The sequence below is a fragment of the Adiantum capillus-veneris genome, chromosome 3, assembly GCF_014529385.1.
Source record: "Adiantum capillus-veneris isolate H3 chromosome 3, ASM1452938v2, whole genome shotgun sequence".
NCBI classification, from domain to species: Eukaryota; Viridiplantae; Streptophyta; class Polypodiopsida; order Polypodiales; family Pteridaceae; genus Adiantum; species Adiantum capillus-veneris.
Window position 1 is genome coordinate 46,922,012 of NC_140933.1, and position 27,507 is coordinate 46,949,518.

At 44.7% G+C, this 27,507-nt stretch overlaps 1 protein-coding gene across 1 annotated transcript in view; it reads right to left on the reverse strand.

Moving 5' to 3' along the window:
• Positions 1-1,317: 1,317 nt before the first annotated feature.
• LOC147460862 (uncharacterized) overlaps positions 1,318-27,507 on the reverse strand; it is a 48,910-nt gene continuing 22,720 nt past the window's right edge. Inside the window, exon 4 of the mRNA XM_086499714.1 lies at positions 1,318-1,596. Coding sequence (XP_086355840.1) covers positions 1,558-1,596 — 39 coding nt within the window. The 3' untranslated portion in view covers positions 1,318-1,557. The remainder of the gene's footprint in view (positions 1,597-27,507) is intronic.

Genomic DNA, 27,507 nt, shown 5'->3' on the forward strand with positions numbered 1-27,507 from the left:
TACATTCACAACAATCACGGTTCACATTGAAATTCGACTCACCAAAACAAGGTCCTCACTAAGCTTCAAATAGAATAGTGTTAAAGCTCATGAGAGATTTAACATTAGTGTCTTCTTGAGAGAACGCTTGTATCTAAGAAACTCCAGGAGTGAGAAAGTCCTTGTAGCTGTTTACATTAAAGGAGGGACCATGAGTCAAAACCACGACTTTTCTATCCGAAAGATCTTAATGGGGTTTGCACAAAGTAGTGGCAGTGTTACCTTGTTTCTTTCTAGATAAGCTCTGGTATTGATTTTGTTAATTTCAACATTTGACATTCCACATGTTGAGACCAATCTCTAGAGGTTCACTGCAAGAATTCACAACCCTCATGATGGCCACATTTCATGGCCGATAGATGGGCCATCTAAAGTTGAGCCACGAGCCTCTAACTAGCAACCTACTAGTTTTTCAAGCTCATACAGTCGGAGATCACATTTAAAGATGAGCCTCAAGCCTCGAACTAGCCCCTAACAAGGAGTGTAACCAACACTTATTCTTCCAACTTGTCATGCATAAACAGAGAAAATGGCACACATCTATTCACCCAACTTGGCATGCATAAACAGAGAAAATAGATGCACATGAGAGAGAGAGAGAGAGAGAGAGAGAGAGAGAGAGAGAGAGAGAGAGATTAAAACAATCGCAAGAGACCTCAGAGTTCTATCTGATAAGTCTTGAACTCAAGACCTATTACTCCCAAGGGAAATGGGATAACCAATCTACCACACGGGTGATAGGAGAAGAGAAGGAGATTCTAGAACCATTGCAAATCGACGTGTAGAAAATCCCAACACATACTGTATAAGGGCTATTGCAGGAGCTCAAATTCCCGATGACTATCCATGTATTTAAAGCTTGTTGTGGACCTAGTTCCCTCTTGAATAAGAGATCTTGAGTTCAGGGCCTGTCGAATAGAACTGAATGTTTTGAGGACATTTTATTTCTTTATAAAACAGAAACTTCTCCCCCTTTCCTTTCACTTTGAGTTTGACACCATCTGTGATGATGACCTATGCACATCAACTATTCCATCTACCATATACAAGCTAATCACACAAAGAATGCAAATACTCTGCATTAAAAGCATTTCTTTTCATGATGTGAAGCTGCTTTTATAATACTGGATGCCAGAGCATCCACCTCTATCAACGTTAGAAACAATGCTCTCTCTCACCCTCCCATGCATGCAATTACTTCTCACCCACACTCACACCCCCACATATGGACCTGGACCCGCAACATGCAAAAATACAAGCCGTACCAATACACACGCGTCTTAAAAGGGTACAACGACCTCGGTTTCCACAGCAAGGCATTACAAGAAGTAAGACATGCTGCAAATAGCCTGCCTCATTCACAACAAAGACCCACTCTTTTTCATTTGTGGGTGCAGGTAATAGAGGAAAGTTATAATGCAGCAGCTTTCCCTCCACCTATAATCTGAAATTGTTCATTCTATCTATCTCGATGCTAATTGAAAGCTCCAATTGAATGTGGCAAAATTCCTTTTATCTTCAAAAATGAAGCAAGCTGTACACGAGGATCCAAGAAAGCTGTCAAACCAACAAACATAAAGCTTGATTAGACGATGTTTATAGCATAAAACAAGATTAAATGCTAACTTTCAAAGCTGGTCTTTGCAAGGAATAAATTTTTATATTTTTCTTCGCTCTTTCCAAAATTTGAGACATTAGCAACAAGGAAACTTAAGACGTGTCACCGATCTCCTTAGTGAGTGCATGAATAATGATTGACATGGCCTTCACATTACTTGCATCCCAATCCTTGACACTGGTCATACCAGGCTTCTGTCCCGTGGGACAGAATTTTAAAACTGCCAGTGAAACTTGGTCAATGCTTGGAGATATGTTTGATCAAGACTCTATGACACTAGCGGTCACCCTTCTTCATCAGTTTATTTTGTCAAAGTTTAACATTCACCTTCCAGATCTGACACTTGAGGTTGTTGAGAGATTTAAGTACCTTGGCCTTCAGGTTCCTTCCAATCACAAGTGGCATGAATCTGCTATGCGTCATTTGGAAGCCGGGAAGAGAGCGTACTATGCATTTGAGAGCATATGTAATGCGGAAAATGTCAAATGTTGGGTTCTCAAGAAGTACCTTTTTGACACATTGGTGACACTAGTTCTTTACGGAGTTGTTGGAAGTGTGGGGCGGGAGCATCTCAAAGTCTACTTAGAAAGAGTTTGAGAATGCCCAAAAGCATTTTCTTACAAACTTTTTCCAAGTTAAGACACAAACACCATATATGCTCTCACTTCTTGGGCACCCCTTCCTAGAGATTGCCATCACCCAGCCCCACCCCAAGCCTACCGCTTGCTCCCTCACCTAGATCGCCATCTGCTTGCGCATCATAGCCTTTGCTCATTGTTTTAAAAACGTCCACACCAGAGTTTCTTTTGAATGCTAGTAGTGTGCTAGCATTTTCTTTGGAACGGTTGTAGATTGCCATCACCCAGCCAGGCCCTAAGCCCCTCCCTCACCTGGATCGCCATTTGCTTGCGCATCATAGCCTTTGCTAATTGTTTTTAAAACATCCACGTCAACGTTTCTTTTGAACGCCAGTATCATGCTAGCGTTTTTTTTAGAACGCTTGTAGCGTTTTTGAAAATGCTAGACTGGTGTGATTTACTCCTTTGCTGCGACAGCGTTTTTCCAGAGGAGCGCTCCCCTAGTCAAGCTTCTCTTGGGCAGCCCTTGTGATCAAAGGTATTCCCTTGCCAGCTCTTCTCGTGTTGGCCTCGGCTTCAATGTTTGCTCTATTCCGGACTCCCTCTTGTGACTTCAACATCACCCTCATCAGCATCCTTCCGATTGTAGAGTTCAGCCCACTCCTTCATCACCCTCCAGCGTTTATCCTAAACGGATTCCTACTACCACCATGGTCTCCTTGCCCGCCCGCCCCCCGGGCAGTGTTGTTTCGAAACGCGTTTCGTACCGAGGGAAAATAGAGAAGTGTAGTATATTGTATACTCGCTCATAGGGTCCTTGGGAAAGCAGGGAAAAATGCCCTAGGGGTACCGGAGCCTACATGGCCATAAAACCAAGCCAAACCCAAGCTAAACATGGCTGAACACAACCCAACATGAGAAGACAACCTCACACTCGCTGGGAACAGCCACAAAACAGCCCTCACTCCCTAACACCTGTCCTTGGGAGAAACTGCGACCGACTCGACGAATCCAGAGAGATGCTTGAACTCTAACACCCCCTCTAAACTCCTAGAAAGGAAGACAGACCAAGAAGCTAGAGTGAGCAATCTGCAACTGTAAAGAGAGGGTTTCATGGACAAGGATATCTGCTACAAACTCCACAGTAGAAAGGTATCCTACAGTATACAATCCAACTGCTACCCCTGAAAGACGTCCGGGAAGTAAAATGCTGGCTACAGAAAGTAGATCCACCTCTAACAAGAATCTCCTCAGCTCAACTGACTCACAAGTCGCACAACCAGTATTAGCAGAAGGTGCTACTGCTGACCGCTCCAAGAGAATCCATCAAAATTGAGGGTAAAGGCATAAACTACTAGTATCTGGATCATTTCCCAACTCTGAAGTGCTCCACCCTCGAGGAAAGAGTCGGAAACCTGCAACCCTGGTAAGATACCACATGCCAGAATCTCCAAGCTGCTACGGGAAGTCCAAAGAATGGGACAACCAAAGCTACAGGGAAATTAATTTTCCGATGACAAAGAACCAAAGAATTGCACCAACCACCGTATACATTGATGAACTGCAAATTGTATCTGAAGGAACTTCATCAAAACGAGAGTGAAACTGCTATTGATCTTCATCTGTCGAGAGCACATCCCGAGAGAATATCACCCCACTCTCTGAGTGAATCGGGAACAAACATCAAATAGAAAGGAACACACATCAATACTGAGACTGCAGCTAACACAACAGGATCAAGACACCCTGCACCCAAGCTCTGCAAGAGAAGAACAAGGTGCTATAGAAAGGCACCAAATACACTGTCAATCATGTCCACTATACATGGAACCACGAGAATTGCACGGAAGTAGTCTGCGCAAATTGACTCCCAAGCTGGCTCCATATCCCCCTTTGAAGGGAGAACACCCGAACCATGGATAATTGTCATAACTCTCCAACGGTCTCTACCTGTGTAACTAGATCACCCAAGGTAGGTGAATCCGAAAGAAAATATACCTGTGGAACCTGGAACCAAATCTGTGAGAACCAAGAAGACCGTCTCCCCTCTTTGCAGAATTGCGGCTAACTGTAATTGGTTCCTAGCCCAAGAAGGACGACTGGTCACTGTCCACCTGTAAGAAGCAACATGCAAGTCTAAGGATAAGGGAAGTAGGTGTGTCCTGAATGGTACAGTTTCCAAGCATCAATCTGGAAGACAAGGCATCGAAAATACTGCTCAGATGCATTGGAAAAAGGGAAGTAGGTGTGTCCTGAATGGTATAGTTTCCAAGGATCAATCTAGAAGACGAGGCATAGGGAATACTGCTCGGATGCACTAGGAAGAGCAACCGTCACACCACAAATAAATGGCTAAAGAAGAACATCCACCAAGAGATAACACCACAACACACCATCCAAAGCCACAGGAAATGGGTAAGGAAACCAAGAACTAGAAGACACCGTGCATGGTACTCCATTGAATGGAGCACACACAGTCGATTGAAGATAATAACCTAGAAGCCCCCTTGGCAGGAGAAGTATCCTCAAAAGTACGCTTTGAGATAACAACTGACTCAACCCCATTTCGAATAAGAGCAAATACTGTCATTGAAAGCTCCAAAGCTAAAGCCGAGATTCGAGAACCCCCCAAGATAGGAAGCCACCCTTCCCGCTCGATCTTGGGAAAAGAGAATGAGTACCACCAAAAAGAAATATGAGACAACCTGTAGTAAAATTGCTTCCTCTGTAACTGAATAGCAAAACCTAAATCTCAAAGAACTCAAGACTCAAAGAGTTGATGAGCGAGCAGCAGTGTGTGCAAGTGATAGAGCACGCGAAGAAGTGCAGGGCTTGTGCTTTGGAGAGGGGCGAAGGCCTACAGAAGGGGAAGCGCTAGAGAACGAAGAGGGAGAGAGAGAGAGAGAGAGCGCTACACGATTTAGAAAGGGAATGAGTTAGTGAGTAAATTCACTCACATTCTATAACTATGTCAGACTTTGTAAATAATTAATTTATTTACGAGAAAAGAATTATTTAATTAGTTGTGTGCACATCAGAATAGATCTAGCAGTTTCTGGGGCCTCAGGTGCGCCCAAGTTTGGGCCAGAGCACCCTGAAGCCTTAGTGATTGGGAAATTGGGTCTTCAATAAACGGGTAGATAGTAACCTAAGATTTCACGCCCAGAAAATTACGCGCGCTAGTGCAAGCACGGGAATGAGATGGGGTCCTTAGAATAATAACCCTAAGGCATGATTATTTTACGGCCTTAGGATAAATTAGTTAAAAGTATTCTTAAATGATTTGCGCTGGACCAAATGGCCGGACAAGTGCGAACAGGTAATGCCAGAGCATTGTTGGTACGGCAATGCGCTAGGGAGCAGCTAACGTTTTCATTTGTTGCATCTATGTGTGCAGTTGTGCACTTAATTGCACATTTCATTAACTAGCATAGGATTTTTAAAGTCAAAAGTTGAATGGTTTAAAAATTTTAAAGTAAGTGTGCCACTTGGCACACTTTCCCATGCAATCTCACTCTCTCTCCCTCACTCCCTCTCTTCATGCTAGCGCCCCCTCTTCTAGGAGGCTATAAGAGAGCAACCCCTCCCCCTCTTGCGAGGTTGGCAGTGCACTACCCCCCCCCCCCCCCCCCCCCAAGTTGACCATCCTCTACGCAGTGAAGCTCTCCATTGAAGCTTGAGAGCAGCACCTTGTGGTGTATGTGGAGCCTCTGAGCACCCATCACCTAGAACAAGGCCTCTCATGGTTGCATGCAGCTTTGGGAGAAGTTTCATCGCGTAAAGTAGTAGAAAACTCTCTTTCTCCCTTGTCTAGCTGCTGCAAATTCCCTGTTTTCAGCCCCTAATCACTTGTACTAGGGTGAATTTCAGCAAAGTCTTATTAGAATCTCATTCCCCACTACCTACTCTACACATGCACCAACTTTGGAGTATTTCCATCGCGAAAAGGACCTCCATTTTGGCATTGGAACGCGCTCGGGAAACAATTTCTGGTTATGTGCAGAAAATTACAGCAAGCGTGTGTGTGTGTGTGTGTTTTGCATGTTTCTGTGGTTGGTTAATTGCAGGAATGATTACGTCCAAAGTGGCACAGTTAGCAGAAGATAGACCCTCATTCGTGAGAGCTTCCGATGAGTTTTGTGCAAGGTAGACTCTCCCCTACGAGAGCTTCCCAAAATCTCGCAGAAGAGGATAGATCCTCTCAGTAGTCAGAGAGCAGTTCTTCTACTCTCTCAGTCAGAAGCAGAAAAAGGCCAAGAAAGAATAGAGGATGGGCTTTCGCCCCGTTCTTGTGCTTGTAAAGATTCTCCCTTAGTAATAAAGATATTCTCTTTATGGAGGGAGACCAGCCCATCTTCTGGTCCCCAATGAAGTGTCAAGCTTTTTCTCTCTCTCTCAAATTCTCTTGAGTATTTGAAGTACAATTAAAAGTCAGTTTACGCTTCCGTATTTTTGTGACAGTGGTATCAGAGCAAGGTCATCTCTCTCTTCCTTAAGGGATTGACGACTCTTGGCAGACTGCAGAAAATGGGAGGACGCGAGATAGAGTTCTCTCCCCTTCAACAGCAGGTGGAAGAGTTGCAAAAAGCTCTCTCCCATCTAGAAGTCCAAAAGATTCTCCATACTCTTGAGAAAGGGAAGGAGAAAATGCCAATGGGGTCGGGAGAAATCCCGCAGAACCCAAAGGCGCCAGAACCAAGGAAAGATCCTTTGATTGGAACCTCCCGCATGCACGAGAAGTAGAGGAAACCTTCAGAACGTCATGTGCGGTTTAACCCAAAGGTTCAAGAGCAGGATCTCCTTGATTCCCCGCAGTTCTCTTTCATGAAGGATCTGGATGACATCGTCGCTCCAAAGGACATGTTTCTGGACGACCCGCTGCAGCAAGAAGTGCATTCAAGGGAAAGGACTCCTGTCCACAAGGAGTCTAAGCACAGAAAGAAGGAGCACCATAAGAAGAAGCACCACAGGCAGAAAACATTCAAGTCGGCAGACAAAGATGTGAAATTCGACACCTACAATGGACGGCGTGATAATGACAAAGCTTTGGCTTTCATCCGCCAATTCGAAGTTGCATTTTCTGAAGGGAATTTTAAAGAAAGATCCAAGCTTCGCCATGTTAGTATGTACCTGAAAGGCACTGCCAGCAGTTGGTGGTTAACCCTTATCCTGGAAGATCGCAAACCCCAAGATTGGACTGCTTTCAAGAAGGAATTCTACGCAGTTCCTTCCTCCAAACTATGAGGAAGAGGTAAAGAAAGAATGGGATCGACTTTCACAGTCGGAGAACGAAACTGTTCCACTCTATGTGAATAGGTTTTGGGACGTTCTCTTGAAAGTCACTCATTCAAGAAGATTGACGATTCGGAAAAGATGCGCAAGTTTGAAGCAGGATTGCATGAAGCCTTGCAAAAGGCTATGAAGCTTTACCCTCGGGGTAACTTGCAGATACTTATGGAATCAGCCCGCATAGCTGATGGAATACATGACAAAGGTACTCCCAAGAAGATGGAGCAAAGCACTTACCATGCCAAGCAGAAGGCTCTCCATGAACAGCCTACCTCTACTTCTTCTTCTCAAAAGAAGAAAAGAACCGCCTCCGAAGCAAAAGCAAAGCCAAATCAGCCCAAGAAAGGGAGATATCTCTCTCCTGCTGAGTTGCGAACTTACATTAGTGAAGGAAGATGCTTCAAGTGTGGACAAGTTGGTCATATGAAGGGTGACTGTCCTACCAAACCTCCACAACCACCCTCTTCCAATGCAGTCCCGGATGTACAGGGAAATACAACCAAGGATGGAAAAGAAAGAGTTCTTCTTAAAGCATGGGGTAGCATCAACAACCAACGGGCTCTTATTTTGTTTGACCCTGGCAGTACAGACAACTTCATCTCTACCAAGCTAGCTGATGACCTGAACTTGCAGCCCAATCGTTTTGGAGTTTCTATTCAAGCACAATCTGCTTTCAAAGGGCACAACTCAAACTCTACTCAAATCATAGGGAAGTTGAATCTAAAGGTCGACGACTACAAAGATCAAGAGTCTTTCTTACTAGCTTCACTTGAAGGATGCGATGTTATCTTGGGAATGCCTTGGCACTACAAGATGCATCCCATTCCTGACTATGTTCAAAAAACCTTATCCTTTGCTCATAAAGGAAAGGAGTATCTTGTACTTGCAGATGCAGGTGATTGGCGTATCCCTATCGCCAATCACATTGCCATCAAGAAAGAAATGAAAAAGTGTGTTTCAGCGTACTTGATTTTTGCAAGAGAGAGAGATGTGTCTGTTTCACAACTTTCTTCCTCTATAGAGCAAAAAAGACATAAGTTATTAGAAAATTATAAATATAGTTTTGCAGATGAACTTCCAAATGAACTCCCACCTTCGCGACCTGAGGATCATACAATTGATTTGATCCCAGGAAGTTCTCCTCCAAATCAGCCCCCTTATCGAGTTAGTCTAATGCAGCAAGAGGAAATTCTCAAGCAGGTTAACGAACTTTTGGAGAAGGGCTTAATAAGGCCTAGTACTTCTCCATATTGTTCACCTATCTTGCTAGTACAGAAAAAGGATGGCACATTCCGAATGTGCATAGACTATAGATCTCTAAACAAGATCACAATCAAGAATCGATTTCCAATCCCTCGGATTGACGACATTCTTGACAAGTTACAAGGAGCAAGTGTCTTTAGTCGTGTAGACTTGAAGAGCGGTTATCATCAAATCCGCATAGCTCCTCAGGATGTGCATAAGACTTCATTTAGAGCAACCTTCGGGTTGTATGAATTTCTAGTGATGCCTTTTGGACTCACTAATGCACCAGCTACATTCAACAGAATGATGGATAGAATCTTCCACTCATATAGAAGCTTTACAGGCGTTTTCTTTGATAACGTCTTAATCTTCTCAGAGACGGAAGACGAACACTATAAGCATCTTGCATTGGTGTTTGAAGAATTACACAAACACAAATTATTTGTGAATGCTAAGAAGAGTGAGTTCTTTTTAAAAGAAATCCACTATTTGGGCCATATAGTATCTCACAACCAGGTGAGAATGGACCCTGATAAGATTCAAGCAATTGTAGAATGACCTACGCCAACTACAATACATGATGTACGAAGTTTCCTTGGCCTCTGTTCCTATTATCGGCATTTCATTCGCACTTTTGCCGCGATAGCAGGTCCCCTCCATGACCTACAAAGAAGCGGATTCCATTCCATTGGGGGTCTGGACAAAAACAAGCTTTCGAAAAGCTTAAGTATCTACTCAGTCACGGACCTGTTCTCACCGTCCCTGATCTTCGCAAACCTTTCGAGGTATACTGCGATGCATCTGGAGATTGTGTAGGAGCAGTTTTGAACCAAGAGGGTCACGCGATAGCCTATGAAAGTCGGCGCCTTAAAGATGCAGAGTTGCATGTCTCCATATACGAGAAAGAGCTAATGGCAGTAATTCATGCTCTTTCCATTTGGAAACACTATGTATTAGGAGCTGATTTTATTATCAAGACAGATCATCAAAGTCTTCGCTACAGAGAAAGTTATCAGAAAAGTAGATGAGATGGGCAAACTTTCTTTCAATGTTCCATTTTCAAATTTTACACGCTTCTGGAACGAAGAATGCAGTTGCAGATGCTCTCTCCAGGCGTCCAAAGATCAATGCACTAACAACAATGTATCATGAGGAACTAGAATCTCTCAGCGAGATGTATCCTCAAGATCCCGACTTCGCCACAATTTGGGCAGATCTTCAAGATGGTCACTCAAGGCCACCTTATTCCATTAGGGATAATACACTCTATCGTCAACAAGCAATATGCATAGCTCAGCCCTTACGACAGAAGGTGATGGATGAAGCACATAATTCTCCTTATGCCGCGCATCGGGGAATTGCTTCCACCACTAGTGCCCTCGAAAGGTATTTCTTTTGGCCAACACTCCGTGCGGACATTGAAAAACATGTACGTGAGTGTTTAGTCTGCCAAAAAGTAAAATATGACAGACATAAAGTTTATGGCAAGCTTCAACCGCTCCCTGTGCCTAACTCGCCATGGGAAAGTAGCCATGGATTTATTACGGATCTTCCTAGATCCAAGAATGGAAATGATGCAATCTGGACTATAGTAGACAGATTCAGTAAGCAAGCACATTTCCTTCCAGTAAAGAAGACGATCAAAGCTGATCACATGGCTAGAATATTTCTAGCTCAGATTTTTAAACACCATGGATTTCCAAAGACTATTGTCAGCGATAGAGATCCCCGCATGACTAGTCTATTTTGGCAGGCATTGTTTGAAAACTTAGGAACTAAGCTTGATTTTTCATCAGCTTATCATCCTCAAACAGATGGTCAAAGTGAAATCGCTAATGCCACTATTTTAGATCTCCTCAAGTGCTACGTTTCGGAACGACAATCCGAATGAGAACAGTACTTACCAATAGTTGAGTTTGCGTATAATAATACCATACATTCCTCCACTGCTAAAGCTCCCTTCGAAATTATTTATGGGAAGCCACTCTTACTTCCTATTATGGTTACCAAAGAAAACATCTTCGCCGCAGATGAATTTGTGCACAATATTGATATTGCCCATCAACTAGTAAAGCAAGCGATTCTTCGTACTCAAGAGCAACAGAAGAGAAAAGCAGACAAGCACAGAAGGAATCTCAATCTTGAAAAAGAACAATATCTCCTGCTTCGGTTTGAGAAAGCTAGATTGAAAAAGCGGGTCAGAAAAGGGAAAGTTCTCAAACTTTCCCAAAGATTTTACGGCCCTTTCAAAATTACAGATAAAGTCAATGACGTGACTTTCAGATTGGATTTGCCTTCACAGTGGCGCATCCATAATGCTTTTCATGTCAGTCTCCTCCGACCGTATGTTGGACCTCCTCCAGTGGCGCCAGTACAAGAAGATCCTCCAGAAATCGAAGACACTGAGGAAATCCTTCAACCTGAACAGATAATACACCACTCAGAGAGACAACTAAAGTCGGGGAGCCTACATCGAAAGTATTTAGTCAAGTTCAAGAATCACACCCCTTTAGATGCAAAGTGGATGACTACGTCCGATCTTAAGGACTACCCAGACATCTTGCACAGTTATATTGACGCTCTACAATTGAGGTCAACTGTTTAGAACCAAGAGGGATGTAACTATGTCAGACTTTGTAAATAATTAATTTCTTTACGAGTAAAGAATTATTTAATTAGTTGTGTGCACATCACAATAGATCTAGCAGTTTTTGGGGCCTCAGGTGCGCCCAAGTTTGGGCCAGAGCACCTCAGGGAGACCCTGGCAAAAAAATACCCTAAAGCCTTAGTGATTGGGAAATCGGGTCTTCAATAAAGGGGTAGATAGTAGCCTCACATTTCACGCTCAGAAAATTACGCGCGCTAGCGCAAGCACAGGAATGAGATGGGGTCCTTAGAATAATAACCCTAAGGCCTGATTATTTTACGGCCTTAGGATAAGTTAGTTAAAAGTATTCTTAAATGATTTGCGCTGGACCAAATGGCCGGACAAGTGCGAACAGGTAATGCAAGAGCATTGCTGGTACGGCAATGCACTAGGGAGTAGCTAACGTTTTCATTTGTTGCATCTATGTGTCCAGTTGTGCACTTAATTGTACATTTCATTAACTAGCATAGGATTTCTAAAGTCAAAAGTTGAATGGTTCAAAAAATTTAAAGTAAGTGTGCCACTTGGCACACTTTCCCATGCAATCTCTCTCTCTCTCTCCCTCACTCCCTCTCTTCATGCTAGCGCCCCCTCTTCTGGGAGGCTATAAGAGAGCAGCCCCTCCCCCTCTTGCCAGGTTGGCAGGTTTGTGCACTGCCAGGTTGGCAGTGCACTAACCCCCCCAAGTTGACCATCCTCTACACAGTGAAGCTCTCCATTGAAGCTTGAGAGCAACACCTTGTGGTGTATGTGGAGCCTCTGAGCACCCATCACATAGAACAAGGCCTCTCATCGTTGCATGCAGCTTTGGGAGAAGTTTCATCGCGTAAAGTAGTAGAAAACACTCTTTCTCCCTTGTCTTGCTGCTGAAAATTCCCTGTTTTCAGCCCCTAATCACTTGTATTAGGGTGAATTTCAGTAAAGTCTTATTAGAATCTCATTCCCCACTACCTACTCTACACATACACCAAGTTTGGAGCATTTCCATTGCGAAAAGGACCTCCATTTTGGCATTGGAACGCGCTCGGGTAACAATTTCTGGTTATGTGCAGAAAAATTACAGCAAGCGTGTGTGTGTGTGTTTTGCATGTTTCTGTGGTTGGTTAATTGCAGGAATGATTACGTCCAAAGTGGCACAGTTAGCGGAAGATAGACCCTCATTCGTGAGAGCTTCCGATGAGTTTTGTACAAGGTAGACTCTCCCCTACGAGAGCTTCCCAAAATCTCGCAGAAGAGGATAGATCCTCTCACTAGTCAGAGAGCATTTCTTCTACTCTCTCAGTCAGAAGCAGAAAAAGGACAAGAAAGAATAGAGGACAGGCTTTCGCCCCGTTCCTGCGCTTGTAAAGATTCTCCCTTGGTAATAAAGATATTCTCTTTATGGGGGGAGACCAGCCCATCTTCTGGTCCCCAATGAAGTGTCAAGCTTTTTCTCTCTCTCAAATTCTCTAATTTTTTGTGATACACTGAAGTGATAGCGTTCACCCTTGGCCGCCTAAACAATGCGTCCGCGACCACATTCTTACTCCCAGCCGTGTGAAGGATCTGGAAGTGAAACATAGACAAAAAGTTTGCCCATCTCATCTGCTTCTCAAATAGTTTCCTTTGCGTAAGAAAATATCGCAAACTCTGGTGATCAGTCTTGATCACAAACTCCGCTCCTAGAAGATAGTGCTTCCAGTTGGATAAGGCGTGAATCACAGCCGTGAGTTCCTTTTTGTAGATTCATGCATGCAACTCTGCATCCTTAAGCCGTCTGCTTTCGTAGGCCATTGCATGGCCTTCTTGGTTTAACACTGCTCCGATGCAATCGCCTGAAGCATCGCAGTGAACCTCAAATGGTTTTCTTAAGTCAGGCACTATCAAAATAGGTCCATGGCTTAGCAAGTACTTGAGCCGATCAAAAGCTCCTTGTTGTCTCGATCCCCGTCTGAAAGGAATCTTCTTCTTTGTCAATCATGAAGTGGTCCTCCTACATGAGCAAATCCTCGGACAAACCTTCGATTATACGAACATAATCCCAAGAAGCTACGTACATCATGTACCGTAGTGGGAAGAGTCCAATCCTCTACCACTCGGATCTTGGCAGGATCCATACTCACTTGATTGTGAGAGACTACATGGCCGAGATAGTGTATCTCTGAGAGGAAGAACTCGCTCTTCTTTGCATTCACATGCAACTCATGCTTTCGCAATTCTTGAAACACTAAGTCCAAGTGCTTCCGATGTTCCTCTTCTAACTTAGAGAAGATGAGTATGTCGTCAAAGAATACTCCCGTAAAAGCTCGATACGGGCTGAAAATGCGGTCCATCATGCGATTGAACGTCGCAGGAGCATTGGTCAAGCGGAAAGGCATTACCAAGAATTCATATAGTCCAAAGGTTGTGCGGAAAGCAGTCTTATGGACATCCTCAGGGGCGATCCGTATCTGATGATACCCACTCTTTAAGTCTATGCGACTAAAGACACTTGCACCCTGCAACTTATCAAGTATATCATCAATCCGAGGGATCGGAAAGCGATTCTTGCCCGTGATCTTGTTTAAAGACCTATAGTCTATGCACATTCGAAACGTGCCATCTTTCTTCTGCACCAGTAGAACTGGAGAGCAGTAGGGTGAAGCACTTGGCCGTACTAACCCTTTCTCTAGAAGCTCGTTGACTTGCTTCAGAATTTCCTCTTGCCGAGCAAGACTCACCCGATAAGGGGTTGATTGGGAGGCGAGCTACCCGGTATGAGTGATCTTCCGGGCGTACCGGAGGGAGTTCATAAGGAAGTGTTTCCGTGAAACAATCTTTGTACTTTTCAATAAATTGAAGACGCTTAATTTCCAGACTAGAGAGAGAGTCCCTACTAGTTTTATCCTTCTCACGTGCAAAAATCAAGTAAGCAATAACACACTTCTTCATTTCTTTCTTAATGGAGATATGGCTTACAATTGGGAACTGCCAATCTCCTTCATCAGCATGAATCTTTATTTTCTTACCCCCATGATCAAAAGTGAGGGTCTTTTCCACAATCGGGAATACGTGTCATGTGGAAGTGCCATGGCATACCCAAGATGATATCACATCCCTCGATGGGTGCCATCAAAAATGTTTCGCGGTCCTTGTACTCCCCAATCCGAAGATTGAGCTGTCCTTGCACGGGAGTTGCATTGGTTGTCAACCCCTCGAACGCCGATCCGGATGTAACCGGTGTGCCAAGCTGAGCCGGTGTGAGGCACAATCGTTCCGCAGTATCCAGGGAGATGAAGTTATCCGTGGAACTTGGATCATAAAGAATCAATACTCGCTGGTTGTTCAAAGACCCCCAGCCCTTCAGAAGTTGACGCTTCCCTTTCTCCGTTTCTGTGTTTCCTTGAACATCTGGGATTGAGTTCGAGCTTGGTGGTGCGGGTTCCTTCCTTGCTTTCTCTTGCCTCGTAGAAGCTTGTTCTTACCGTTGCTGCTTTAGCGGGCAATCCAGTTTCATATGTCCTTTCTCGCCACAGTAGAAGCATCTTCCTTCCTCTCTGAAAGTTTGAATTTGAGTAGGAGAAAGATACTTAGTTCGCTTGCCATTGCCCTCTGGCTTCTTAGAATGATCATAGTCCCTAGATGGAGAACGTTTTCTTCCTTGGCCCCCTTGGTCATCGTAGACCCCTCTTTGTCTTGCACGGTAAGTGCTATGCTCCATTTTTTTGGGCGTCCCAGTTAAGTGCAAATCCTCAGCAATGATTGCTGACTCCATCATCCTCTGAAGAGTATCATGCGGATACACTTTCATACTCTTTCGAAGCTGCGGTTGAAGACCCGCTTCGAACTTTTGTTTCTTTTCCTCGTCGGCAATCTTCATGAAGGGAGTGACCTTCAGAAGAACCGACCAATACTTGTCCACATAGGTCGTTACTCTTTCATGTTCCTTCTGGGCAAGCCAGTCCCATTCCTTCCGTATGTCCTGCTCGAAGTCAGGTGGAAGAAATTGTTCATACAATTCAGATTTGAAGCTCTCCCATGTTCTGGCCTGAGAACCTTCCAGAATCTTGGCTAACCACCAATTACTTGCCGTTTCCTTGAGGTGCATCCCCACATGGCGTAATTTGGATCTTTCTGTGAAGTGCCCATTGGTAAAGGCGACTTCAAACTCTCGGATGAAGGATAGTGCTTTGGAGATGTCTCTCCGTCCGTTGTAGGTTTCGAACTTGATATCCTTGTCGCCCGATTTGAAGACTCTCATGCGATGTTGAGACTTGCGACCATGCTTCTTGAATCGAGGATTGTCTTTAGGTTGATGTAGGGTAGTCGTAGTAGCGGCTTCCTTCTTCTGACGAGATACTCGAGAAGTAGAAGTATAATCAGGAGAGTAGGATGGAGATGAGATAGAGATGTCCTTGCTCTCGTCTAGCAAAGAGAGCGCTTTTTCCTGGCCTTTCCTTGGAGTAGGCCGTTCATTCCGATCCGAAGATCCTTTGTGCACCTCGGCACGTTCTTCTTCTGTTTCCTCCTGTGGTCTCACGCCAACAGTGTGGTCTGGATGCCTGGCTGCATCGGTTCCATTCGTTTTCTTTATTCCGCCCAAGAGCTTTTGGACATCTGGCAATAGTAAGATTTGTTGCAAATCCGCAAGCTAAGCTTGTACTTGTTGAAGCTCCTCTTCGACGCTTCTCCCTTGGCCCGACATGGTTCTTCCCGTTCTTCCCGGAATCGTCCTTCTTTGTAGAGAAAGAGAGGAGTCTGAGCTCTGATACCACTACCACGAAACGGGAGCGTACACGAGCCGAGGGGCCTAAACCCTAAGAGAACAAGTAACAAAAGAAGAAGTCCTACCAACTTATGGGGACCTCGTCCCGATGGGGCGCCGAGTGACATAAAGGATTTAAATAAAGTTAGACTCTCAAGACTTGCGCAAACTGATGACGTGGCAAATTTCCAAAAATTGCGCTGACATGATGACGTGGTAGGCTATACGGAATTCCATGTTTTGCGCTGCCTGATGACGTGGCACGCTCTACGAATTTCCATAAATTGAGCTGGCAGCTTTTTGGCTTTGCTTTTGGACCAGATACTTTTGAGTTTAAAGGCTTTTTGCTTTAAACTGCTTTTGGAGCCTAGGGGCTTTAAATATGAGGTTAGGGCTCATTCTCTGGCATGCTTCTTGGAGAAGGTGCAGAGTATCGAGTACCGGCTTGTACTGTGTTGATGCAATATAAAGAAATACCGAAAGGGGCGCCAAGGTTAGGGGCCAATACTCTCTGGGGTGGAATTCCGCCACTCCGTGTCGCGTGTTGTCTTTTAACACTTCAATAACAACTAAACTGAAAGAGAGCGACGACGCGCGACACAAAATGACGGAATTCCACCCCAGAGAGTATTGGCCCCAAACCTTGGCGCCCCTTTCGGTATTTCTTTATATTGCATCATCGAAGTACAAGCCGGTACTCCAGACTCTGCACCTTCTCCAAGAAGCATGCCAGAGAATGAGCCCTAGCCTCATATTTAAAGGCCCTTGGCCTAAAAAGCAGTTTACATGAAAAGCTTTCAAACTCAAAAGCTTCTGGTCCAAAAAGCAGTTTACATGAAAAACTTTCAAACTCAAAAGCTTCTGGTCCAAAAAGCAATGCCAAAACCTCTCAGCGTAAATCACGAAAATCCGTACAACCTGCCACATCATCATGCCAACCCAATTTTCAAAAATCAGCCACGCTGTTACAGTTTTAGGGTTAGGGTTTCCAGAATTAGGGTTTGCAGGTTTTAGGGTTAGGGTTTTCAGAATTAGGATTTCAGCAGTTAGGGTTTTTGGAATTAGGGTTCAGCAGTTAGGGTTTCCAGAATTAGGGTTTTTGGTAGAAATTAGGGTTAGGGTTTTCTGCACTCGGACAACCACGTCATCACTCTGCGACACTTCTTCTGTTGCTTGTTCTTCTTAGGATTTAGGCCCCTCGACCGGTAGCTCCGTTCTTCAGAAGGTCAACACGTCAGCAGTTTGTTACATCTCCCCTTCTTAAAAGAGAGTAATCGTCCACGATTACAGCATATCTGCAAAACAACTCAAGTTAGTTCAAAAATTTCCGAGGGTCTTTGCGAGGGACAATCAATTTGCTCTTTTTATTAAGGAGTTAGCTTCTCCTTTCTGCTCTTTTGATCAAAGAGTTAGCTTCTCCTTTCGGCTGTTTTGATCAAGGAGTTAGCTTCTCCTTTCGTCCAGATCGGAACTCTTGATATTCCGGCGTAGTAAAATTAGCCATCACACCCAGACCATACTAATCTTCCACGGGTGTCTTGATGCACTAAAATTACATACCCAGGCAATCTCATCCAATTAGAAATATTCAGTAGTTGGCACATCACAATGCAACACAAATGCTTACATATGCATGTTACAAGACATATAAACATAAAGCCGCCGATGAACACTCCTCCCGCATAACCTAACAAGGTCCGGGCCGGGAGATATTCAACGACTCCCTCATCACTCCTCCCGCATAACCTAAAAAGGTCCGGGCCAAGAGATATTGTCACAAAACGGGAGCGTACACGAGCACTTAGAAATAAAATACTTTGCAAAAGTGAGAGAAGGGAGAAGATCGACACAGTATTGGGGACCAGAAGATGGGCTGGTCCCCCCCCCCCCCCCCGTCAAGAGTATTCTTTATTCACGGAGAATTCTTATACAAGCACGAGAACCCGAGGAAACCCCTCCGTTCTGTAATCTTAGACCCGAAGGTCGTGCTTTCCCGTAAAGGGCTTGGGCACAAGGCCGTTCCTTCCCGTAAGGGACTTAGGCGCAGAGCCGTACTTTCCCGTAAGGGACTTAGGTGTGAAGCCGTACTTCCCGTGAGGGGCTTTCCCGTAAGACGGGAGATTCCTGCAAAACAAACCACACAAAGCAATAATTCTCAATGCGTACCAACACCTTATACATGTCGCTCCTTGCTCGGAAAAGCGACCTCCGTACTCAATCGTCACACAAACACTTGCAATTTCCGTCGCCAACACTTGCTCCAGAATCCCAGCGCTAGCTCCTTTTGCTACTTCCGGCTCGTGTATAAAACTCGAACGCTGGCTGCTACTATATAGGGCCTGGCACCCGGCGGGAATAGAGCCGAAAAGCAAGACACTGGCGCCCCTAGAGAGATGAGAGAGAGAGAGAGAGAGAGAGAGAGAGAGATCGCTGATTTTCAGCCTCCGTAGCTTATTAGCGCTGGATTTTTAGAGAGCCTTGCTTTATTTTATTAATAAAAGGGCTGGTCACTTAAAAGTGACCGGCCACTTTATAAAACAAAGTGTGAACCTGTTCAAACTTTAAAAACTCACTCAGTTAGTGAAAACAATGCTACACGAACACATTCCAGGCGTCCCCGGGTGCAGAACACGGCACAGATGCAATGCAGACACAGACTCCTCGCGGGAAAGCATCTGCCATCCCGCGAATGTTCCTGCTTTTCGTAAAAAGCTTCATTGAACCCATCTTTATTCTTGTGCTTGCGTTCTTACGCGTATTTTCTTACTCATTTCGGATTTCCTCCTTAGCCTACGGAATGCCCCCTTTCTGATGCACCCGTCACCCGTGACGTATCAGAGGCACTCGTAACCCGGCCCTTTCCACCGAACTTACGGAAACTCCTTCGCGATGTTTACCGTCACCCATCAAATGACACATCAGAGTTGTCCGTTCTTGATGGCAGTTCCTGTAGCTACAATCTTTTAACAGTTCTTAGTGCACACAATAAAATATCCTAAAAAAGAGATTAATCATTAAAAATAAGAAAATAGTCCAATTAGCAACATCCCTCTGGCTTCTAAACAGTTGACCTCAACTGTAGTGCTTGGACATATACCTCCAGTATCTCGGGATAAGCTGCTAATTCCTCCTGCGTCATCCATTGAGCATCAAGATTCGAATAGTTCTTAAACTTAACCAAATACTTCCGTGTTATTTTTCCGGACCTGAGAGGCCGTTCCTGATGTCACAAAGTGATGACGTGGCGGACAGCAGAAACCCTAATTTCTGCCAGAAACCCTAAAATTCCTGCAAACCCTAATTTTTGCCAAAAACCCTAATTTCCGGAAATCGCGGAGGCGGATTATTTTTTTTATTTTATTTTTTAAAATTTGGAAAATGATGAGCGACACAAATTTCGCTTTTTCTCTACTTAAATGAGAAAGAGAGAGAGAATGCTTTTGCTTTCATGTTTTGACTCTCTGTGAGAGAGAGAGAGAGAGAGCAATTGCTTTTGATTTGAAGCTTTTGGGGCTCTGCTTTTGGGCATCCCTTGTAACCTTTAAATTAGTGGTGAGGGCCTCACTTCTCAGAGTATCTGGACGCAGTGTCTGAGAGTGAAACCCTAACCGCTCTCTTGTACTTTGATGATTGATTAATATAAAAAGAAATACCGAAAGGGGCGCCAGTCTTTGGGGCCAATATCTCTAGGCACGGAACTCCGTCGGGCCAGTGCAAATCTATTGTGATCTGTGAATTGTTTTGAAGTGGTTATTTGGTGCTGTCGCCGTTGATTCTTGACTTGGAGTGTCCAAGTCTGTTACAGTGGTATCAGAGCACGGCCAATTTCTCTTCTACGGGAAATCCGATCCCCGAATATTTTTTTTTCCGCGGCACCTGTGGCTTCAGGCAATGATCAGTCGACTCCCTCTGCATCTGGAGATGCGGGCTGGGATCACAACGAAGATTCAGGTAGAGAGTATGGCCCGCCTTGGCCTACTTAGGCGGAGCGGCGAGAGATAGAGCGTCGCCAGTTGATCAGCGATGCAACAAAGATGATGCTCAATTTTGCCAAGGACCGTAGATGGCAAAATATATGAACCAGACCTCTTTGGAAGAGGTACAGACGGAGTGGCAGAGAACCACAACACCACTCCCGAAACCCGCTCTCAAGAAACCTTCTGCCTCCAAGAAATATACGGAGAAGGAACTGGAGAACGTGGTTGATGCACGGATTGCTCAGCTTTTTGACACGCAAAAGAAAGCCAAAAAGAACGGCAAAAAGCAGAAGAAAGGCACTGACTTCCCGGGATATTTGGGTCATCGGTCGACATTTGACAAGGCAAAGAAATTGAAGAAGCACGTCAAGTTTGAAGACCTACCCAGTTCTTCTTCTTCTTCTTCTGACAGTTCTTCTAGCTCCTCGGATTCGAGCGAAGAAGACAGAAAAGGTAAAAAGCGAAGCAAGAAGCAACGCTTTGGAAAGGGCAAGAGAAAGGCAAAGAAGGCTAAATCTCGCCCAGAGACTGACAGTTCTACTGAGGACTCGTCTACAGACAGCTCAGATTCCGATGACGGAAAGTTTTATGCGAACAAGAAGAATTTTTACAAAGCCAACCAGTATGACTTTCTCGAAGATACAAGCAAGAAAGTCCGAGAGTTTAAGGAAGGTGGCCACTCGATCAAGTTTGATACTTTTCAGGAGACTCAATTGCTTCGAAGGTTGTGTCTTTGACATCGCTTTCGCGGGAGGACGCTATTCAGAGCACTCCAAGATTCGGAGAGCTGCTCTTACTTTAAGGGAATGCTCGTACTTGGTGGTCCACGCTTCTATTAAGCAAGACTGTGCCAGTTACATGGCTGAAATTCAAGAGGCTTTTTATTTCTTCTTGGTTGACTCAAGAGTTTGAGCGAGATATACGGGCTGCTTGGAACCATCTCCCGATGACCAAGAGCGATACAGTGAATTCTTATTGTGAAAGATTCTGGAGCTCTTTTCTACCCGCCTCTTCATTCAAGAAGATCTCGTTCAGAGAACAGATTGAGCGGTTTACCTTGGGTCTACCTACAGAGATCCGAAATCACTGCTTGGAACAGAAGTCAGCTTCTATTCAGGAGTTGATGAGTCATGCGAAGCGGGGCTTTGCCATTCACTCTGGCAGTCTGACCTACCACACAGATGAGGCCATGACACAACGAGCCGAACAGACTTCTGGGAATGAAAGTAGAATGAAAAAGAGCAACCCAGAGAAAAAAAAGGATGCACGACCCAAGCTTACTCCTGAGGAGAGAGCTCGCTTCATCAGAGAGGGGAAGTGCTTTGGATGCGGGGAACATGGACATATTTCCGCAAAGTGCCCTGATAAGGCACAGAAAGAACAGAATGATAAAGACGACGACAGATCCGAGAGTTCGAGAGCAGCTGAGGAATGTGGCAGAAAAGGCAGATAGAAAAGCAGAACTAGTACCACATGGCGTGGGACCTGCACCGAATCTACTGAATGAAAGTACAAACTTTGCCGCTTTCGGGGCAAAGTGAAGGATCAGGAAGCTCTTTTGAAGGAGCCAAGGCCAACTTCTTTTCACTTGGAATTGGCGGCTCGTTTTGGAACTACGCCCGACAGACTGACGCCACAGGCGGAGGTAGTTCAACTGGCACCCGGATGGGATGTTGCCATTACACTGAGCATTGTCAAACTTCGTTTGCAATGACAGGGGTGTTTAAGGCACGCGAGTGACGTTCTACTCGGGATCCCTTGGTACCACAAGAACTACGCCGTGGTTGACTACCGGGCCGAGAAAGCGACTTTGATAAATGAAGGGCTTAGAGAATGTACTTGATGAACTTCAGTTTTCTTACTCATTCTTTTGGGAGAACTGAACGATGGATAAAAGTTGAAAATGTTTTGACCCGATCATAGGAACGCCAAGATTTTTTTTCTCCACGCTCATGCCGATTGCTTTTGAGAGGGCCTGAAGATCATACCATTGATCTGATATCTGGAAGCACGCCACCGAATCGGCCACCTTATCGTGTGAGCCGAGTACAGAATGAAAAGATTATGAACTCAGTGAAAGACCTCTTGGAAAAGGGTCTTGTCCAGCCTAGTACTTCACCGTATTGCTCTCCAGTGTTGTTGGTTTTGAAGAAAGACGGATCTTGGAGAATGTGCATCGATTATAGCACTCTCAACGAAATCACCATCAAGAACAGATTTCCGATTCCTAGGATCGATGATATACTCGACAGGTTACAGGGATCCTCGTGCTTTAGCAGGATTGACTTGAAGAGTGGATATCATCAGATCAGGATAGCGCCAGGAGATGTCTACAAGACAGCTTTTCGGACGACTTTTGGGTTATTTGAGTTTTTGGTGATGCCTTTTGGCTTAACCAATGCTCCTGCGACATTTAACCGGATGATGGATAGGATTTTTCGAGAGTACAGGCTATTTGTTGGCACTTTCTTTGACGACATCATTGTTTTCTCCAAGAGTGAGGCAGAACACAGAGATCATCTGCTTCAAGTCTTTCAGGCATTACGAGATCACACATTAGTGATTAATGCTAAGAAAAGTGAATTTTTCCTACCAGAGATACACTTTTTGGGACACATTGTGTCAACAGCAGGAGTGCAAATGAACCCGGCCAAGATAGAGACTATCCGTGATTGGCCCGATTTGAGGAATGTCCATAAAGTTGGAAGCTTCTCGGGACTGTGTTCGTACTACAGGCGGTTCATACGAAAGTTTGCAGAGGTTGCTTCCCCTTTGCATACCTTGACACAGAAAGGAGAACCTTTTTCGTGGGGACCCACAGAGGTGACTGCCTTTCAGACATTGAAAGAGAAATTCACTACAGGACCAGATTTGACTTTGTCGGACTTGCAGAAGTCATTTGAAGAATTTTGTGATGCTTGTGGTCGTAGTCTGGGTACGGTCTTGATGCAAGAAGGCCATGTCATAGCTTACGAGAGCCGTTTGTTCTCTAGGCCGAAGATGACAGCACAGATCTATGGGAAAGAGCTTTTGGCGGTTATCCACGCTCTTACTCAGTGGCGGCATTACCTACTCGGAGCGGATTTTACTGTCTTCACAGACCATCAGAGTTTGCGCTACTTCTTGTCACAGAAGCAGCTTTCGGAAAAGCAGATGCGGTGGGTGAACATCTTGTCACAGTTCCACTTCCAGATTGTCCATGTGCAGGGACAGAAGAATGTGGTGGCAGATGCTTTGTCTCGAAAACCGTTGGTTCTGGCTATTTCCGCGATACATCATAGGAGCTTCGAGGATATGGTCGATCAGTGTGCCACAGATACAGATTTTGCAGATATTTTCACACGGATACGGGATGGGAAGACAGTAGCTGGATACTCCCTTCGGGAAGGCTACTTGATGAAAAAGACTATGTTGTGCGTTACACAGCCGTTGAGGGAAAAGGTTATGACTGATTGCCACTGTCCACCTTTTACGGGTCACCGCAGCATTGCTACCACCATGAAAGGGGTAGAGAGAGATTTCTTTTGGCGGAGACTGAAGAAGGATGTGGAAGAGTTTGTGCGCAGTTGCTTGGTATGCCAGAAGGTCAAGTTTGACAGGCATAAGGCACAGGGATTGTTACAGCCTTTACCCATACCCACCCGCCCCTGGGAAAATATTGAAATGGATTTCTTTTTTTTTTATCTCCCGAGAATACAGAATGATCACGATGATTTTCCGATTACATGGCACGCCTGAGACGATTGTCTCCGACAGAGACCCCAGATTTATGAGTTTGTTTTGGAAGGCAATTTGGGAGAACATTGGCACGCGGTTGCAGTTCTCGTCATCGTTCCACTTGCAGATTGACGGGCAATCTGAGATTGCCAATTCAGTGATTTTAGATTTATTGAAGTCTTGTATCTCGCATCAGAAGACTCAATGGGAAAAGAACTTACCTTTGGTGGAATTTGCCTACAATAACACGATACACTCTTCGACGGGGAAGATGCCATGTGAGATTGTTGAAACTGCTGCGAAGGTTCCATCCTTCCTGAGCACGAAAGATTAGAAATTTGAAGCGGATGAATATTCGCGAGATTTGGATACGGCTTTTGCCAAGGTTCGCGAGACTTTGCAGGAGTTTCAAGAACGACAGAAAAAGGAAGCGGATCGCCATCGTCGCGACTGGAAACTGAAGGAGGATGATTGGGTGCTCTTACTTTTGAGAAGGCACGCCTAAGAAAGAAAAAGGGAAAGGAGAGGCTTTTTCCAAAGCTTAGTATGTGATACTACGGACCTTTCCAGATTACTGACAAGATAAATGATGTCTCCTTCCGATTGAAACTGCCAGATACTTGGAGGATTCACAATGCATTGCATGTAAGTCTCTTGAAACCTGTTAAGAAGGGTGATGTGTCTGATGATGGGGAGCCTGATGAGCAACCCAAAGTGAAAGAAAACGAGGAGATCCTTGTTCCTGAACAGATTTTGGCACATAATGATACGAAGAAAGGTAAAGTCCGAAGGCGGTTCTTGGTTAAGTTCAAGAACTTTCCTGCATTTGATGCGAAGTGGATGGAGGAGGAGGACCTAGCAGATACTCCTCGGATTGTGAAACTTTACCTCGATGTTTTGGTTTAGCATAGTCTACTCCAAACGGAACCCAGAAACTCAGCTTGGCCGAAGATCTGGTGCAGTGGGATGCACAAGAGGGGAGTTACTCCGCTCCTTTGTCAACAGATGCCTCGATTTTGATACTAAAGTCACTGATGTCTCTTTGAGCTTCAGGGATACTGAGAGCTGACGGTATTCTGCTGGATGACTTTATGAAATGGAATTCCTGATTATGATACTGATTTGTTCTTGACTTCTTGTGAGAGCAGGAACTGATAGACGAAATGACTGCAGCATTTTGGTATGATTGATCTCGAATAGACATGGTTGCAATAGGGGTTAGTCAATCGGACATCGTTGAGGTCCCGATTGGACCTAGATGTGATTGCTAGCTACATTGCCGATAAATCATGGTCTAAGATCCGAATGAATGTTGAATGTCATGTGATGTCCTGTGATGTCTGGTGATGTCCTGTGATGTCGTGTGATGTGACTGTCGATTTTGTACATGTGCTAGATGTGTGTTCCTAGTACGTAGGTACTAACAGTCAGTGTCTGCTAAGACGGTTTATGGCTTTTGTCGGTTTTGCAGGCGTAATCGCGGTCGATTACAATGCTTTCAAGAGGGGGGTATGTCACAAAGTGATGACGTGGCGGACAACAGAAACCCTAATTTCTGCCAGAAACCCTAAAATTCCTGCAAACCCTAATTTCCGGAAATCGCGGAGGCGGATTATTTTTTTATTTTATTTTTTTAAATTTGGAAAATGATGAGCGACGCAAATTTCGCTTTTTCTCTACTTAAATGAGAAAGAGAGAGAGAATGCTTTTGCTTTCATGTTTTGACTCTCTGTGAGAGAGAGAGAGAGCAATTGCTTTTGATTTGAAGCTTTTGGGGCTCTGCTTTTGGGCATCCCTTGTAACCTTTAAATTAGTGGTGAGGGCCTCACTTCTCAGAGCATCTGGACGCAGAGTCTGAGAGTGAAACCCTAACCGCTCTCTTGTACTTTGATGATTGATTAATATAAAAAGAAATACCGAGAGGGGCGCCAGTCTTTGGGGCCAATATCTCTAGGCACAGAACTCCGCCGGGCCAGTGCAAATCTATTGTGATCTGTGAATTGTTTTAAAGTGGTTATTTGGTGCTGTCGCGGTTGATTCTTGACTTGGAGTGTCCAAGTCTGTTACACCTAATGACTTACCATCTGCTCCGGTTGGAGTATTTCTTCTGTTTCCTCAACCTCAGGAGGTTCCTCAGCACTAGGCTGGCTCGGAGGCGGTCCCACATACGGCCGGAGTAAACTGACATGGAAAGCATTATGGATCCTCCAATTAGGCGGTGGCTCTAATCGGAAGGTGACATCATTCACTCACTCAGTGATCTTAAACGGCCCATAATAACAGGTAGAAAGTTTTACCACCTTCCCATATGAGACGCTTGTTTCTTAAGTCTTGCCTTCTCAAACTTGAGTAAGACTAACTGTCCGACTGTTAAGTCTAAATTCCTCATGTGCTTGTCTGCAGCTTTCTTATGCTTTTCCTGAGAGCGTAGAATAGCTCTCCTAACTTGCCCGTAGGCTGTGTCCAAATCCCAGACAAATTCATCTGCTGCAAAGATCTTATCCTTAGTTAAAAGGATCGGTGGAAGCAAAGACTTACCATAGAGAATCTCAAAAGGTGCTTTCCCCGTCGATAAGTGTATGGTATTGTTATACGCATACTCGGCAAGAGGCAAATATTTCTCCCAGTCAGATTGCTGGTCTGACACATAAGCTTTTAACATATCCAATACTGTGGAATTGGCTATCTCACTTTGCCCGTCCGTTTGAGGATGGTAGGCAGATGAAAAATTCAGCTTCGTACCAAGATTATCCATCAAGGCACGCCAAAAATTTCCTGTCATGCGAGGATCTCGATCACTCACAATAGACTTAGGCATTCCATGAAGCTTCAAGATCTGTGCCAGAAAGACCCTAGCCATATGATCTGCTTTGATCGTTTTCTTGACTGGTATAAAGTGTGCTTGCTTGCTAAACCTGTCCACAATGGTCCAGATCGCGTCATTTCCGGCCTGAGTTCTAGGGAGGTCCATGATGAAGTCCATGGAATTACTTTCCCAAGGTTCATTAGGCACAGACAATGGTTGTAGCAACCCAGGCGTCTTATGCCGATCATACTTCACTTTTTGGCAAACAAAGCATTCCCTGACATACTTATCAATGTCTGCTTTAAGGCTAGGCCAAAAGAAATATCTTTCCATTGCTAAGGTCGTAAGAAAATATCGCAAACTCTAGTGATCAGTCTTGATCACAAACTCCGCTCCTAGAAGATAGCGCTTCCAGTTGGATAAGGCGTGAATCACAGCCGTGAGTTCCTTTTCGTAGATTCATGCATGCAACTCTGCATCCTTAAGCCGTCTGCTTTCGTAGGCCATTGCATGGCCTTCCTGGTTTAACACTGCTCCGATGCAATCCCCTGAAGCATCGCAGTGAACCTCAAATGGTTTTCTTAAGCCAGGCACTATCAAAATAGGTCCATGGCTTAGTAAGTACTTGAGCCGATCAAAAGCTCCTTGTTGTCTCGATCCCCATCTGAAAGGAATCTTCTTCTTTGTCAAATCATGAAGTGGTCCTCCTACATGAGCAAATCCTCGGACAAACCTTCGATAATACGAACATAATCCCAAGAAGCTACGTACCTCATGTACCGTAGTGGGAAGAGGCCAATCCTCTACCACTCGGATCTTGGCAGGATCCATACTCACTTGATTGTGAGAGACTACATGGCCGAGATAG